Below are 16,621 nucleotides of genomic sequence, written 5' to 3'. Positions count from 1 at the left end.
TAGATAGCACCCACTTATCAGTAGCTGGAATGACAAGCAGCACATGGTTATTAGCTGCGACAGTGTCAGACTGGAAGTAAAAGCATGATCTAAGGGAAGACTACAGGAATATTTTAGAACTTAGACGTTGTGCCTTCTAAACATCGAATTTCTTCTGCGAAAACAGCTAGGAGAGTGTGCCTTGCAAACTGCAGATGCCCGCGAACAGAAATGTAATGTGCATGAAGGTACTGGGGGAAAACATGAAGTGCTCTACATACGTCCATTTGTATTTACTCACTTGCACTTATAGTCACTCCTAAAAACTGTCTGTCCTAGTTTGACGTCGGCAAGTGAGATGGAATACTTACCATATCAAACTAGGGGAGGGAAGACTTATATAGCAGTTTATGGATTATTGACCATGATTGAGGGAAGCCAGGGCAGGAGCTCAAGACAGGAACCTGGAGGCAGGAACTCAAGCAGAGACCACAGCAGAAAGCTGCTTGCTGCCTTGCTCCTCAGTTTGCTCAACCTGCTTCCTTCTACCACTCAGAACCACTTGCCCAGGGGTGGTACTGCTCACGGTGGGCTGGGCCTTTCCACACCAACTGTCAATCAAGCAAATGTTCCCGTACACTTGCCTACAGGCCATTCTGTTGGAGGCAGCTCCTCCAGGGAATGTCCTCCTTCCCAGGTGACCCTGGCAGGTGCCACGTTGACCCAAATTAACAAGTACAGTGCCCTATTCTTGTCCCCTTGGTTAAAATAGCTCTGATAGTCCTCTTATGGATGCCATGCTGTTTCTCTTGAAATCAAGAACAAGATTTTACCAAAGTGAAACAAAAGCTGTCAGTGGGAACGTGTAGAATATGTTGTCGGCGTTATATAAGTGTCCAGGGAGAAGAGGGAGCTCTTTCATCTCGGAGCCCTCTGTGGTGAGAGAAGGCTCATATATCCGGCAAGCTCCAGTTCTAGGGGTTATAGGATGGTACAAACAAGACAGAAAGCAATAATTATTCTGAGATAGAAGAAAGTAAAATAACAGGATAAACAGAAACTGGGAAAAGCATCCACAATGTAATCGTTCTGAAATCTAGGATCATTGCCAAAACTAGAGTTTTCCTTATTTTTTTTTTTTTTTTTTTTTTTTTTTTTTTTTTTTTTTTGTTTTCATGTTGATGCCACTTGACAATGGTAACTTGAGGTGATCGCTGTCATTGATGAATGTCCTATTTCTAGGAGAATTCTAAGTCTGTCATGACTGCTCTCTTTTCCTAGCATGGACAGAATTATATAGCTGGTGTTACTTTTCCTCCAGAGCTGTATTTTGCTCCGTCACAGTTCTAACCCTGAACTTGATCTGAACCTTCTAATTATATATAAAATTTATATGCAGCCTACATTAATGATCTGAACACCTATATTTCATGTTAGTGTGTACACACTTAACTTGTTCTTTCCTATTTAACAGGAATCCACTGTGAAGAAGACATTGATGAATGTTTACCAAACCCTTGCCAAAATGGTGGTACTTGTGAGAACCTGCCTGGGAACTATACCTGTCACTGCCCCTTTGATGACATTTCTAAGACATTTTATGGAGGAAAAGACTGCTCTGAAATTCTCCTGGGCTGCACTGGTCACCAGTGTCTGAACAATGGGAAATGCATCCCTCACCTCCAAAATGGCCACCATGGATTCACCTGCCAGTGTCCTTCTGGCTATGTGGGGCCACTGTGTGAAACCGTCACTACATTTTCTTTTGAGAACAATGCCTTCCTGTGGGTCACAGGTGACTCACATACAACCAAACTATCAGAATGTAACATATCCTTGAGGTTTCAGACTGCTCAGCCAAACTCACTTCTCCTTTTCCGAGACAGTAGGGATATGTCTACAAAGTTGGAGTTGCTCAATGGTTGTGTTCACTTAACAATGGAAGTCTGGAACCAGTCAAAAGTGCTCCTGTATATTTCCCACAACACTAGCGATGGACAGTGGCATCTGGTGGAAGTGACATTTGCAGAAACTATAACCCTTGCCTTGACTGGCAGCTCCTGCAAGGGGAAATGCACCACTAAGTCTTCTTTTCCAGTTGAGAACCATCAGTCAGTATGTGCTTTTCAGAACTCTTTTTTGGGTGGCTTACCAACAGGAACCAGCAGCAGTGTGTCTGGGCTTAACATCTCTAATGTGCCATCCACACCTTCCTTTGTAGGCTGTCTCCAAGATATTAAATTTGATTTGAATCATATAACTCTGGAGAACATTTCGTCTGGCTTATCACTAAATGTCAAAGCAGGCTGCATGAGACATCACTGGTGTGAAAGTCAACCTTGTCAAAACAGAGGACGCTGCATCAACTTGTGGCAGGGTTATCAGTGTGAATGTGACAGGCCCTATTCAGGCTCTAACTGCCTGAAAGGTAAGCAGAATGGGGTGCCCAGGAGTGCTGAACCTCAGAGCAGAGCCATCTCAGAACACCCAGGCTGTTATGAAACACAGGGACCCCTCAGGACTTATGCTGCTGTTTGCTTACTAATGACATAAAAGGACACAGCAGTGATGTGTATTAATTATGAATGGGATTCATAGGACAGCTAAGCTTTACTTGGCCTAAAAAGTAAAATGACAGCAACAACAAGCAAATGGCTCCTCTCAAAATGGTGTTTCATCTAGTTAGTAAAATGCTCTCAGAACTTTGACATTTGATACATATCAGAAATATATGGAAAACCTTGCTTATTTGTACAAGATTTAATCTCTTGAATAAAAGGGAGTTTGGGACAAAAAAAAAAAAAACTAGTTAGTGCCACTTACTAGCGCTGGATCTTGTGCTTGCTGGAGTCCCAGTGAATTTACGCTTTCCTGCTTTCTCCTTTTGTAGTTTGTACTTCCTTAAGAATCGTGCTTAAACCTGGCAGGTTGACAAACCACCCGTTCTAGTCAAAGCTGTCTCTTCCAAGATTTCATTGTACAAGGCAGATAGATGTCTTTAACAGGAGAAAAAGAAAGAAAGAAGACAGGAAATGTATTATCAGGAAAACTTGGTAGTTGTCATACACAAATCGATCTGATTTCTCCAACAAATCAGTTTGAAGTATATTTCAAATCCTTTACTTCTAACATCACCCCAAAGACTGCCGTTGATAGTGATCAATACATACCTGCTCGCTTTTATTATTATTATCATGCCTTGAGTGGTCTGAGAGAGAATTCTAACAGGCTGCTTTGAAGTTTGGTTGCAATTTACCCCAACATTTTAGAATGAGTCCAAGTAGGACAACATATGGTAAATAGTCTCCTCTGTTTTGTATGAAGGGAAATTAAAACCAGCCGTAGCCTATACCCTACTCCGTGTTCAATGGCTAAGAATTATTAGAAACTATTTGCAGGGTTTCCCCTAACCGCAATATTCATTACCATCACGGACCTGTTTGACAATGAGGCATGGCATCTGCTGCTCTATGTAATATTTTAAATGGCATGGCAAGTTGTTTTGTGATTATTTTTAAAGAAGAAAAGGTGAAATTATGCTGAGGCAACGGCTCACTTTTTGAAGAAAAATCTAATTGACCCAAGGCAATATTTTTACTACATATACAAAATAACAAACAGATGCGGACTCATTTTGACTGGCTTCCAGATGCACTGACCCTTGAGGTTAGCACTGACCTGGGGACGCTGACTGTCCTAGGGAATAGACGCGAGAGATGCCAAGCCAGTGGGTTCTGGTTTCTTTTATATTTTTTTCCAACTTGGAAAATAATGAACTCTTAAAACAAAATTCATGATTTGGTTACACTTTCTACATTCCCCCAAATAGTGTGATTATACTCCTGTACGCACACTGAGTATGACTATCGCCCCTAAATTTACATAGAGTGTGACTATATCCTCTGTGTTCACACTGTTTGAAACTGTTTAGTCTGATATTTGGCATCAAAAGATTTTAGCACAGGAATCTCATAAAACTCTTTGTTTCTGAAAATTTGAGGGGGAATTTTAGGGAGAGGTTATATTTCTCATATCACCTCTGAACTATAAAGTAAGATATTCTGTGTTTCTGACATCTATGAGGAAACGTTTTCTGTATTTTAATCCTTAAACACACACTCAGAGACAGACACAAATACACACAGACATGCACTAAGATCGCAAATGAAGCTTAGAGTCCATCTGCCATTCTAGGTGTGTGTTCAAGATGAGACACACTGAAAATTGAAAGGACAAGCCATCCAACTAATTATTTTTTAAAAGATATATTTTATTGTTTTATTTTCTGTGTGGGTCTGAGTGTATGTTTATGCACCACATGAGTGCAGGGACCTATTGATGTCTGAAGATCCCCTGGAGCAGAATTTAAAGAAAGCTTTGAACTGCCTGAGATGGATACCTGGGAACCCAACCTTGATCCTTTCTGTACAAGGCAACAAGTACTTCTAACCACCAAGCCCTTTCCCAGTCCTTAAATAATAATTTTGAAACAATGTTACCGCAAATACAATGAAAAACTAAGACAGGTTGGACAGAGGGTTTGTTTGTCTAAGTAGCGCCCAGCGCTCACCCACGCACACAAGCACACAAGCACACATGCACGCACATGCACACGTGTGCACGCGCGTGTACACACACACACACACACACACACACACACACACACACACACTATAGAGAGTGCCACTATCTTTAAGCTGATCCTTTTAAAAAGTCATTTATCCCCCAGAAGAGGAGTTTTGGGAAGGTTTGCTCAAGGCTCTGAACTGTTTGCAGTGTTAACATTGTGTCTTGCATTGTAAGTTAGAACAGGGTCTTCTGAGATATTGTTCTAAAGCAGTGGGTCTCAACCTTTCCAACGCTGCAACACTGATGCTGTGGTGAGCCCTCCCCAAACCATAACATTATGCACTGCTACTTCATAACTGTAATTTTACTGCTGTTATGAGTCATAAGTAAATATCTGTGTTTTCTGATGGTCCTACGGGACCCCTGTGAAACGGGTAGCAGCCCATAGGTCTAGACCCACTGTTCTAAAGGACTGTATCACCCACCTCTTTCTTCATTTGGAAAGTGTCTAATTTTAGAAAGCAACTTGTTTAAATTTGTCTTCCTCTGTACACCTAGACTTTTGGAATGTTATTATATTTGAATCAGGGTTTATTAGGTTTCACAAGCCCCTTCCATAATTGGATTTCACATGTAAGCTTCTGCTTTTAGCTCTCTTCAGGAATAGAGGTTCACTATTCCATATAGCCCCAAAATTCCAAACAGTTATTTCCTTCTATTTATCTGGATTATGATTTAACCAAAGCTTTCATTTTCCCACACAGTTATTATCAGGGGCATTCTCTCTTTTTAAATTATATGTTATTAATTTATTCATATTACATCTCAATTGTTATCCCATCCCTTTTATCCTCCCATTCCTCCGTCCCTCTCATTTTCCCCTTACTCCCCTCCCCTATGACTGTGACTGAGGGGGCCTCTTCCCCCTGTGATACCCTATGGGCATTCTCTCTTAAGGCCTAACATTTATTTCTCTTGAGAATTCCTAAACATTTGAAGAAGAATATTTCATACCAGCAACCACTGGCATCACCATACACATATTACTTTCCTCTAGTGTCTCTATATGACACGGCCCTGAAAGACTTCATCAACTGCTTGTTCCTTTTCCCACACATTTGCCTCTTTCTAAAAGGTGGTACCTAAATATGCTTGATGATACAGTGACATAGAGGCCTAACTATGCCCTTTCTATACAATATGTTGTCATTTATCATATTAGCATTGCATTAACTTTATGGCCATCATATTTTCTTTTATTAGTCATTGTCATTTGTGAGGCTACAGTGTCCTCCTTTTGCAACCCTGTCCTACATTTAAATATAGATGCTTCTTATTTACTCTCACTAAATTTAATTATACAGTCCATCAATTGTTAAAATCTGTCAAATTTATTTCTTTCAACCACACGTCTTTAGAACATATCCACAATCTGTACTAGAATCAAATCTTCCAGGCTCATAGTCACGTCCTTCCTGTGTGCCTTATGGTGTTTCTAAAATCAAGTAGCACATCACACATCCCGACTACCTGCTTGTGATTTCCGAAGAATAGGATTACTGGAGGATCAAGTTTCTAAGGAAGAAAGGAAACCCATCCCTGCATCCCTGTCTTTTATTCTGATCCACAAAGTGATGCTGCAGGCATCCTGGGATGACCAGCAGGGACCTGGCCTCCTGAGCTTCAGGGATTTTTGTGCCTATCCTCAAAACTCAACGGCTTCAAGAGCCCAATTTTCTTATTAAGCATTTTATCCTATACAAAAGTGCCACAGTGTGTTCAGAGATGTTAACCTCTTCAAAGAGGCTATTTTATCTGACAGTACCTTTGAAAGCTACCTGTAGTTGCCTGGAGCAGGTGGTGTCCCAATGCAGATTCACAATGCAATGTTCCTATAGGAATCCAGCCAGAATTCTGAAAATGTGGCCTTTTGTGCAGAAGGTCTTCAAACACATATGGTTGTCTAAGCAAGATTCACTGCGGTTCAGCTAAACTAAAACATGTCTTACTTTCACGCAAACTTCAATTGGTCATGATGTCTAACCATGATAGAATATGATCTTTTTCTTTTCCTGGTTGCAACTGAGATGTGAAAACCCAAAGCAGCCATATCTTTATCACAGCGCTGTTGTCAAGCTCAGCAATAATTTCTGCATTGCAAATTCAAAAGTGAGCTCTCAGCCCATCCCATTCTTGATCTCAGAGAGTTAACACAAGTAATACTTCAGCCTCCTAAAATCTCTTTTCCCAAGACATTTTTTTTTTTTTTTTTTTTTTTTTTTTTTTTTTTTTTTTGCTATGTGAGGTGCCTTCCCAAATTTGAGCTTGCTAATCTTGTTGCTGATCTTTGTCTCTCTCTACAAAACAGTTCAACCTCATGCCATTTCTCCTTCTTCAGCATGCCTCCCCACAGCAGAGATAACGGGGCAGTTACCTCAGAGGGATGGCATGGAGTAGTCATGCCCTGGCCTTGCACCAAGATAAAACTCAGAGGTGTCTGATAGTTCATTGTCTGGATTTTAGAGAGGAGACAGGAATGTTCTTTAGTTGGTCCTTGAAGAAGCTTTGCTTCTATTTCTCTTTCATAATTGATGAGCTCCTATTATAAACCAAAATATGGTGATTTCCATAATAATCTCAGAAGCTCAGAAAATGAGGAACCTTACTATTCTATTAAATAAGGCTGTCTGAAACTTGAGAGAGTGTCTGGTTGTGTATGCCTATGAAAATCTCATCTTCCATTTTTTTCTTACATTTGAATGTAAGGATTTTTTTCTTTCTCTTTCCCTATTTTGACATTGAAGAGTATGTAGCAGGCAGATTTGGCCAGGATGACTCCCCCGGATATGCCGTCTTTAATCTCAATGATAATTATGGACAGCACTTCAGTCTCTCCATGTTTGTCCGAACACGTCGACCACTGGGACTGCTTCTGGCATTGGAAAACAGCACTTACCAGTATGTCCGTGTGTGGCTACAGCATGGCAGCCTAGCACTGCAGACTCCTGGCTCCCCGAAGTTGCTAGTAAATTTTTTTGTTAGTGATGGAAATGCCCACTTAATATCTTTGAAAATCAAACCATATGAAATAGAACTGTATCAGTCTTCACAAAACCTAGGATTCATTTCTGTTCCTGCATGGACAATTCAAAGAGGAGATGTCATCTTCATTGGTGGCCTACCTGACAAACAGAAGACTGAAGTTTATGGTGGCTTCTTCAAAGGCTGTATTCAAGATGTAAGATTAAACAACCAAACTCTGGAATTCTTCCCCAATTCAACAAACAAAGCATACCATGATCCCGTTCTTGTCAATGTGACTCAAGGCTGTTCTGGAGACAACATCTGTAAGGTAGGGTCATTGGTATCAACTATACATAGATTTGCATACTAAAATTGTATTTATTAAATAGGTTATTATAAACATTTTTCTTGTATTCTTGGTCATAGCCAGGGATAATCAGTGTTTCCAAAGTACCTGGTAACTTGTAAATAATGGAGGATATCATTATATTTCACTAATCTTTCTTGTGACATATATCAGTTTATTTTCTCTTTTTCTCTCTCATTCTCTTGTTCCTTTCCTTTTTATCTCTTCCATACCCCTGTCTATTTTCCTCTGCTCTTTTAGTAAGCAATTAGAAGTGGTAGGAGTCAGCTTTACTCATATTATTAACAATGTTCAAAATGTATAAAATGCAAAGATATCGGAGAATTGGCATTTTAATGTAACAAATGATGTCACCTTTAACATTTCCACATTTCAATTGCCATTGCTTTTTGTCCCTTTGATTTTCTTTTCTTCTCAGTCCAACCCCTGTCATAATGGAGGTGTCTGCTATTCCCTGTGGGATGACTTCTCCTGTTCCTGCCCTGCAAACACGGCAGGGAAAGCCTGCGAAGAAGTTCAGTGGTGTCAGCTCAGCCCATGTCCTCCCAGTGCACAGTGCCAGCTGGTCCCTCAAGGATTTGAATGTAGGTGGCATTCAAAGATGTCATTCTTCCAGTGTAGTTGGTACATTTCAATTGTCCAAACCAAAAGAAAAAAATGATGAAAAAAGAATTCAGGCATATCCAACTTAGAGAAACCTATGTGAGAAGTTTAATAAGCCTAGTATGACCAATATCATGACCAGAGTGATCTCTGGAATTCATAATGGTCTGAATTATGAGTGGAAAAAAAATGGACCACTGCAGCAACAAACCTAGCTCTTTGATTATTTCAAAGTAATTTGTGAAGAACAAGACAAATGTAAATGGTACTTGCCTTTGCTTTCTCGATACTGACAATATGCAGTAAATGGGCACACATCTGGCTCGCTGCCATTTATTACGTTCATGGCCACCATAAGCTAAAGAGATGCCCGAAGGGCTTCTAGCCTCCCGCATCAACAGTGAAGGGTATTGGGAAGCTAGAGCCTAGTGAAGCAACACAGTCTTGAGGACACAGCTCACGGTGAGCCTTGAGTTTACTTGGTTTCCCCATCATAGCAAGATGTAAAACAAGATTTAAAATTTTACAACTCTTTCTGGGTATAAGAGTAAAGCCCCCTGCAAAGAGAAGGCAATATATAAAAGTGCGTTTTACCCAGATTGCCAGAGGTGGCTCCAATGAGTTCAGCAGACTTGCTAAATCAATAAAGAGACAAGGAGACTGGTCCTTTTAGCATTCATTTAAGACTACAGAATAAACCATTTGTCTGTGCTCCCTGCCTCCTGAATATCTTCCTTAAATATGGCAAGAAAAATAAAAGTAACAGTGAAGTCAAATGAGATTTTTAAATCTAGTCAAACACTATATTTAAAATGTAATACTTGAATTATTCACTGAAGTTTCTCCAGATGTGGTTTTTAATCATTACTTCACTTTCCAAACTAAAAAGATGAAGTTATTTCCTGGTCTGCACACTCAATAATGCTTGATGAAGACTTCCTGTAGGCCAGGCATTATTCTCAGTGGCAGAGTACATATCCTGCAGAAAGATGTCTGGTCCCATCCATTAGACTGGAGAGAGATAAGAAACAATGCAAACCTAGCTTTAAGTGGCAACAAGAGCTGTGAAATAAATCAGCAGTAGATGAGACAGAAGATACAAGGAAGACCAGTGTTAACTTGGCCAGCCAGGGGAGGGTGACATCCAACAGGCAGCAACACTGAGGAGGTACTGAGAATAGGGAAATCTGAAGAAAGTATATTCCAGGTTTAAGTTACCGTGAATGTGAAAAGCTGGGCTTGGGGTAAGCTCCTTGCTTTTGTGACTGTGGCATGTTAATAAGGAAATGAATGTTCTATGAATTGGAAGTAGACAGTTAAACAGGGGTTAGCACCCATAGACTTGGAGAGTGGTGTTTAGAATTTAGGTCTTAAACTAAGAAGTTTAGTTAGAGTCATCTTCACCCACCACAGAAGTAGCAAAATGAGCAATCAGTCTTCTATGTAACCAATGGTGGCTGTTACAGAGCCTGGAGAGGACGGTCCCCAACCATTGTTCCAGGCCAAATGCTGCTAAAAAGTGAGAAAAAAATAGGAACAGAAACTTGACCACTAGATTGAGTAGCACAGAGGTCATTGTAACCTTGACAGGAGCAGTTTCAGTGACATGACAAGGACAAAATCAGAGAAAATGAGACAAGAAAATTAAAAGGAGTCTAGGAAATATTAAATTTTTATAACAAGAACAGAGGAATACGAAGTTAGCCAGAATACTATTAAAGGGTCTTGTGGGTTCTTTTTTTTTTTTTTTTTTTTTTTCAGCAATCACAGGATATTTTTACAACAATGGGGAAAAATAACACAAATGGCAGAGAAATGATGATGCAAAGAAAAAAAATGGCTGCCCATAGAAAAATGGCTAACAATGATGAAAGCGAAAGAAACGTAGCACAGGACTCGAATGCCTGACCTCCAAATGGAATAATAACAGTGTGTCTGTCTGGTTCACTCCTGAATCAAGGGCTGGCACAGACACTATTAGTTAGGTTGGCAGTTTGGGAGAAAGCAGAGGGGGATGCTTTTATTTCTTCTCTTTTCTTAAGGCTGTATATAGCAGACTATAAAGCAGACATAGGATTAGATATTTTAAGAGATTGAGCAAACTGAATTCATGATGTTATAGCAATTTTAATCAAGCACAATGCAGTAAAATTGTCAAAATTGCTAAATTTGCTGCAGCATGTGAATGTTTTGTTTGTTTGTTTCTGAGACAGGGTTTCTCTGTGTAGCCTTGGCTGTCCTGGATCACTTTGTAGGCCAGTCTGGCCTCGAACTCACAGCGATCCGCCTGCCTCTGCTTCCCGAGTGCTGGGACTAAAGGCGTGCACCACGAAACTCGGCTCTGCGCCATGTGAATGTAAAGTGCTATTGTTTTCTAGTTTTCCCAACCACATGAAGAGTTTGCTTATAGGTGGTAAGTTGGAACCTTGGAATGTAACTGGAGTTGTTTGCAGCATTAGTCAATCCATAATTTGTGAATGCTTCCGTTAACCTCATGTTGGGGAACTCAACCAGAAGCCAAGGTCCATTGCTAACTAATTGGCATCTGACCAAAGCCAAACTTGTGAGTTCTGTGTATTTTAGATGCTTTATGTTGAAAATGGATAGTCACGGCCTACCTAAATCAAGCCAGTGGGAAACAATAATTGGCATTCCTGAAGATTTTGATGAAAAAGAAAGATACGGGTTGAGTTTTGGTATCACAATAGGCAGGTTTGGCATTCTAGTTTGTTCATTTTTTTTTTTAAATGACCAAATAACTCAGCTTCTGTCAATCTCAAATAATAACATCTGTATTAGACACAACTCGATAGCAACAAGTGCAACACATAACGCATCAAGCAACCAATATAGACATCAGTGACATGACGTTAACAGTCAGTTTCGCCTTCCCACCTCAGGTATTGCAAATGCTGTTTTCAGTGAATTAAGAAGAGAAATCTTGTTCAGAAGCAATGGGAATATCACCAGAGAACTCACCAATATCACATTTGGTTTCCGAACACATGACACAAATGTGATGATACTACACGCAGAAAAAGAACCTGAGTTTCTTAATATTAGCATCCAAGACTCCAGATTACTCTTTCAATTGCAAAGCGGCAACAGCTTTTATACACTGCATCTGATGAGTTTGCAATTGGTGAATGATGGCACGTGGCACCACGTGACTTTTTCCATGATAGACCCGCTGGCCCAGACCTCCCGTTGGCAAATGGAAGTGGACAAGGAGACACCTTCTGTGATCAGTACAATTGCTACTGGCAGCCTGAACTTTTTGAAGGACAACGCAGACATCTATGTGGGTGACCAAGCTATTGACAATACAAAAAGCCTGCAGGGCTGTCTGAGCACAATAGAAATTGGAGGCATATATCTCTCTTACTTTGAAAATCTTCATGGTTTCACTAGCAAGCCTCAGGAAGAGCAGTTTCTCAAAGTTTCTACAAATGCCGTGCTTACTGGCTGCTTGCCATTAAATGCCTGCCACTCCAGCCCCTGTTTGCATGGAGGAAACTGTGAAGAAAGCTATAGCTCTTATCAGTGTGCCTGTCTCTTGGGGTGGTCAGGGACACACTGTGAAATCAACATTGATGAGTGCTTTTCTAGCCCCTGTATCCATGGCAACTGCTCTGATGGCGTTGGAGCCTACCACTGCAGGTGTGAGCCTGGATACGCTGGTGTGAACTGTGAAGTGGATGTAGACCACTGCAAGAGTCATCAGTGTGCCAACGGGGCCACCTGCGTCAGTGGAACTCACGGCTATTCTTGCCTCTGTTTTGGAAATTTTACAGGGAGGTTTTGCAGGTGAGCACAAAGCCCGTGCTGCAGAGCTCAGTCTTTGTGGGCTATGCTATGAATTTTCCTTGTCACACTGGAAATTTCTCCCCCTTAAATATCCATATGTACTAAATGAGTCTGGCTTTGAGCACTTCCGCCACAAGCCGATCATGCAAAGATGCAATTATATTGTGAAATATTTCATGATATTTACTTCGTATAACTTACAGAGTCATAAGACAGCTTAAATAAGAAAATTTAGGGCACACACCAATGCAAAATGTCCTTTATATAATACTCAGCACACCGCAGGAAAAAATATGCATTCAATGTGCCCACTTTGAAGACATTCACAATTTTTTTCTAAAATTGCCATAGTGGTCTATTGCCCTTGCAACTACCCCACCTCTATGTTATGAAACTGGAGATCAAAGAAAAAAACAATCTTTTCATCCTAACTCACATTGCTCCAGTGTCATTACTGTTTTTCCAATTTATACTGCCTTACATTTGTTAAATAATTGAGGTGAGGTGAGAGGGTTACTATTAACTAACAATAAATTCCAAGACTTGGGAAAGAACACCTGGAGGGGCATAGACTGGCAGCCTGTAAACATCACTTTAATTCTAAGACACAGTATCTTGGCAGACATTACATGCAGCCAAGCCTGAGAGAAACTGTGCTCATCTTCACAGCATCTTTTATTGTTCAGAGTTCCCATGGCAAGGTGCAGTGAGGAGTGCTAAGTGTTCAGGTTACTTCATGGATGCTATTTCCTGCAAGCTAACAGACTCATTTGTCAATGAGTAGCCTGCCTGACTAAAAGCAAGGAGGCCCAGACAGCAAGCCTGGATAAGAAAACATATATGCTCTAGTGATGCATACTCTGAAACTTTTTCGAGTCTGATTCATCAAAGCCAAGTTTTAAAGGCAAAAGTCCCTTCTAATGAACTCTTCTGACACTGTTTACTAAGGCAGGTGTATATAAAGCTGAAGATTTGCACTGCCAGTGACCTCTTTTAGAGCTAGCTGACATGCCTGACACTTTGGAAATGTCCTTATGATAGTTTCTTTTTGAAGCAGAATTGAATAGCTCATTTGAAAGAACACACCCTTATACCATCATGCAGAAGGGCTTCTCTGTGTTAGCTTCAGTGAATGACAGGACAAATGTGAATTTTCTACTTCCCAAATATGTATTCTGTATCTGAACACACACACACACACACACACACACAAAGGACTTGAGCGCCAACAATCTTAAAAATCTGCTTTAAGATCAGCCCTTTCAAATCTAGGGATTTTTGTCGAGCAGTGTTTTCTTAGCTTTTAACAATCTGTTCTGCCTTTTATAAGGAGTCCTCGGCATGCTCAGCTGCGCCGCTGTACAAAGAGCCACATGCTGAAATCACACACAGTTAAACCGAGTATTATACACAAACCTCCTGGACAGCGCTTGGCTTACACTATGCAAAGCCATGAATTATGAGGGAGGGAGCAGGCAAGTCTTGGCAGGGCAACTGTAGTTCAGCTCCGAGAGCCAGCAGAGAAATCACACGAGTGCTTGAGTACCAGAGTGTTCTCTTTGCTTTCCTGGCCTTTATAGAGCTGCAATTTTCCTATGGCCTCTGATGATTTATTACAAAAGCAGCTGCAGTTCTAGCTTATAGTGAGCTCCTTCCCAGCCTCAAATTTACTGCCACCCCATGGCATAGATCTTATCTCATGCATGAGAGCTGTGCAGAATAGAAGATGGATGGCCAGATTGGCTGCAGTAGGCTCCAGCAGGGTTTTTTTTTTTTCCTTGTGGAAGAACATGGTGCTTGTGCAATGCAGCACAGTCCTGCATTTACTCATCCTCCAGCCTTAAGACTTAATTAGCCTCACATTGACGGCATATATAGATTTTTCAAAAAATGTTTCTTCTTGAATGAAATGAGCAAGATAAACAGCTGTGGCCATCCTCTTATCTCTGTAGACACAGCAGATTGCCCTCGACAGTCTGTGGGAATGAGAAGGCAAACCTCACTTGCTACAACGGAGGCAACTGCACGGCGTTCCGGGAGGGCTGGGAATGTGTGTGCCGGCCAGGTTTCACCGGAAAGTGGTGAGTCACACTAGGACTCTGCGGATAAAAGTTCTGAGCTAAACAGCAGTGGGATTGCTCAGAGTTCATGTTCTCCTCCAAGTTTTCATCTCAGTTCCCACAGGAAAAATCTATGTTGAAATATAGGTCCAGACAGAGTCAAGCAATAAAAAAGAAGAAAAATTACAGTGTGGGTCAAAGTATAGAATATTTTACCAGCTGAAACTTCAAGTAGGAAAATACGATCTTTTAAATCTACAATGTTTTCTTATTCTTTTCTGTAAGTACTTCTGAGTTCATGAAGTCCTTCCTTCTTTATACTAACTCTAATATATGATTTCAATATGGTTGCTTTTGAAGTAAAGTAAAACACGGCTAAAAGATACCTTACATGTTTAAGTACAACCCTAAGTGTGTTTATCCTGACACTCAAGAAATTATTCCTTTCCTAGAGATTTCCTCCAACTCTTTACCTAGTCAGACTTGGCCACTGTAATAAGACTATCTGTGACCAGTCGTAGATGCAAGCAAAGTTGTGTATGCGTTTGACTGGATGGCGTGTGGCCAAGCAGAAGAGAGGTGCTTTAATCAGAACCCCCTAAGATATCTCTATCCTCCAAACAGACACATGCAAGGATTCTATGGATACAGGCATTACATAAACAGAGAAAGCATAACCATTTGTTTAACACTAACTCACACACCTAACAATAGTATCCCTGCTTCTTAGAGATCCACAAGCAAGGTTTTGTTGGTTTTATTTGTGTGCATGTGAATGAAGGTGAGTGAAGGTTAAGTGACAGATTGATGCTGGAATAAACGTATGCAAAAACAAAAAGTAGAGCTGCCATCAAAGCTGGTGCTACTCTACTGGGAATGCTGCCATGAGTTCATGAGTAAGTGCTTGCTCAGCGCAATTAAAGCAAAATACAAAACGTGTTTTTCCATCTCCTGTAGACTAGAATAAGGTACAGGCAATCGTGTGTGTGTGTGTGTGTGTGTGTGTGTGTGTGTGTGTGTGTGTGTGTGTGCGTGTGTGTGTGTATACAGGGAAGTAGAGAAGTCATGTCCAATTTCTTGTCTATCACACTATGACATGCAGCTATTAACTCAGCATTCAGTTGACCTCCGATTTCATGTCTTCAAAATATTATAACTATAACTTTGTCCTAAATATAGATAACTCTTTACTATCTTTAAATGTTGCTTGCTTCCTCACATAATAGTATCTCCCACTAACAGCACAATGAATAGAATCTATCCAATACCTTGACTATTTTTCTTTGCAGTAAATATTTTCATTTCCTGTGATATATATCTCACTTTTAAAATTCATACTTGCCATTTTAATTATTGATTTCAGTGGGGAGGAGTTACTAATTTTCTTTCCAGGAGAGATTCTCACTCAAAAAAAAAAAAGACTTCACTTATATAAAATTACTTCAAAGAGTGAAATGTGTTTAATATATTCTGATTTTGAAAACACAGTCAGCATCATTAATGAGTTCATGAAAGCCTAATGGCTTTATTTTTACTTTCCATCTATTAATTAATTGTTTGTTTTACTTTAGTTTCCGGGAAGGAGAGGACAGGGTCTTAATTGTAGCCTTGGTTTGTCTAGAACTTGCTACATAGGGCAGGCTGGCCTCAAACTTGCTGTCATCCTTCTGCCTGTCCTGTCTGTCCCATTGCTGGGATTGTGGGAATGAGGTACCATATTCAGCCCTATTATTTTCAAATAAGAGCTCCTCTGCTGTTTGTCATGCATACGGCATGGTATGGTAAGGAAATGGAAGAATGGTAGTGGGAGGGACTGGAAATGTTTAGACAGACTCCCAAGGCCTAGGGCAGTGGGACTTCCAGTGGCGGATACTGGGAAGCTACTGCGCCTGCATAAGCCTCAGGCTTCATCGTGTCAGCACAGCGGGTTCAGATGATGGATGGTGTGAAGGCTGGCCACCCAGGACACAGAATGCTTGGCAAGCTCCTGAGACTTGTCAAAGTTGGCTGGGATCTAATCGGAGCAACCTCCTCGCAGCCCAGAAGCCAGGGCCGTAAAAGGGAAAGAGAGTGCCTCAGCTATGCTTGGTATCCCACGGATAAGGAGCTGTTTTCCTTGGAATGCACCTCCATTTCCCATCACACCAGCATCTCAGAGCTCCTCTTCCTCAGCCCTTGCATGGGAAGCCTGGTGAGAGGTCCCTTCAGAAGC

General features: G+C 40.8%; 1 protein-coding gene across 1 annotated transcript in view; it reads left to right on the top strand.

Annotated features, from left to right (window-relative positions):
• Nucleotides 1-16,621, top strand: part of Crb1 (crumbs cell polarity complex component 1) — a 209,882-nt gene that overhangs the window by 159,597 nt on the left and 33,664 nt on the right. The window contains exons 7-11 of the mRNA XM_051148315.1: nucleotides 1,454-2,407; nucleotides 7,353-7,900; nucleotides 8,358-8,523; nucleotides 11,443-12,349; nucleotides 14,302-14,430. Of these exons, the coding sequence (XP_051004272.1) occupies nucleotides 1,454-2,407; nucleotides 7,353-7,900; nucleotides 8,358-8,523; nucleotides 11,443-12,349; nucleotides 14,302-14,430 (2,704 nt within the window). The remainder of the gene's footprint in view (nucleotides 1-1,453; nucleotides 2,408-7,352; nucleotides 7,901-8,357; nucleotides 8,524-11,442; nucleotides 12,350-14,301; nucleotides 14,431-16,621) is intronic.

The sequence above is a fragment of the Acomys russatus genome, chromosome 6, assembly GCF_903995435.1.
Source record: "Acomys russatus chromosome 6, mAcoRus1.1, whole genome shotgun sequence".
In the NCBI taxonomy this organism is placed as follows: domain Eukaryota; kingdom Metazoa; phylum Chordata; class Mammalia; order Rodentia; family Muridae; genus Acomys; species Acomys russatus.
This window is presented reverse-complemented; position numbering and strand designations above follow the sequence as displayed.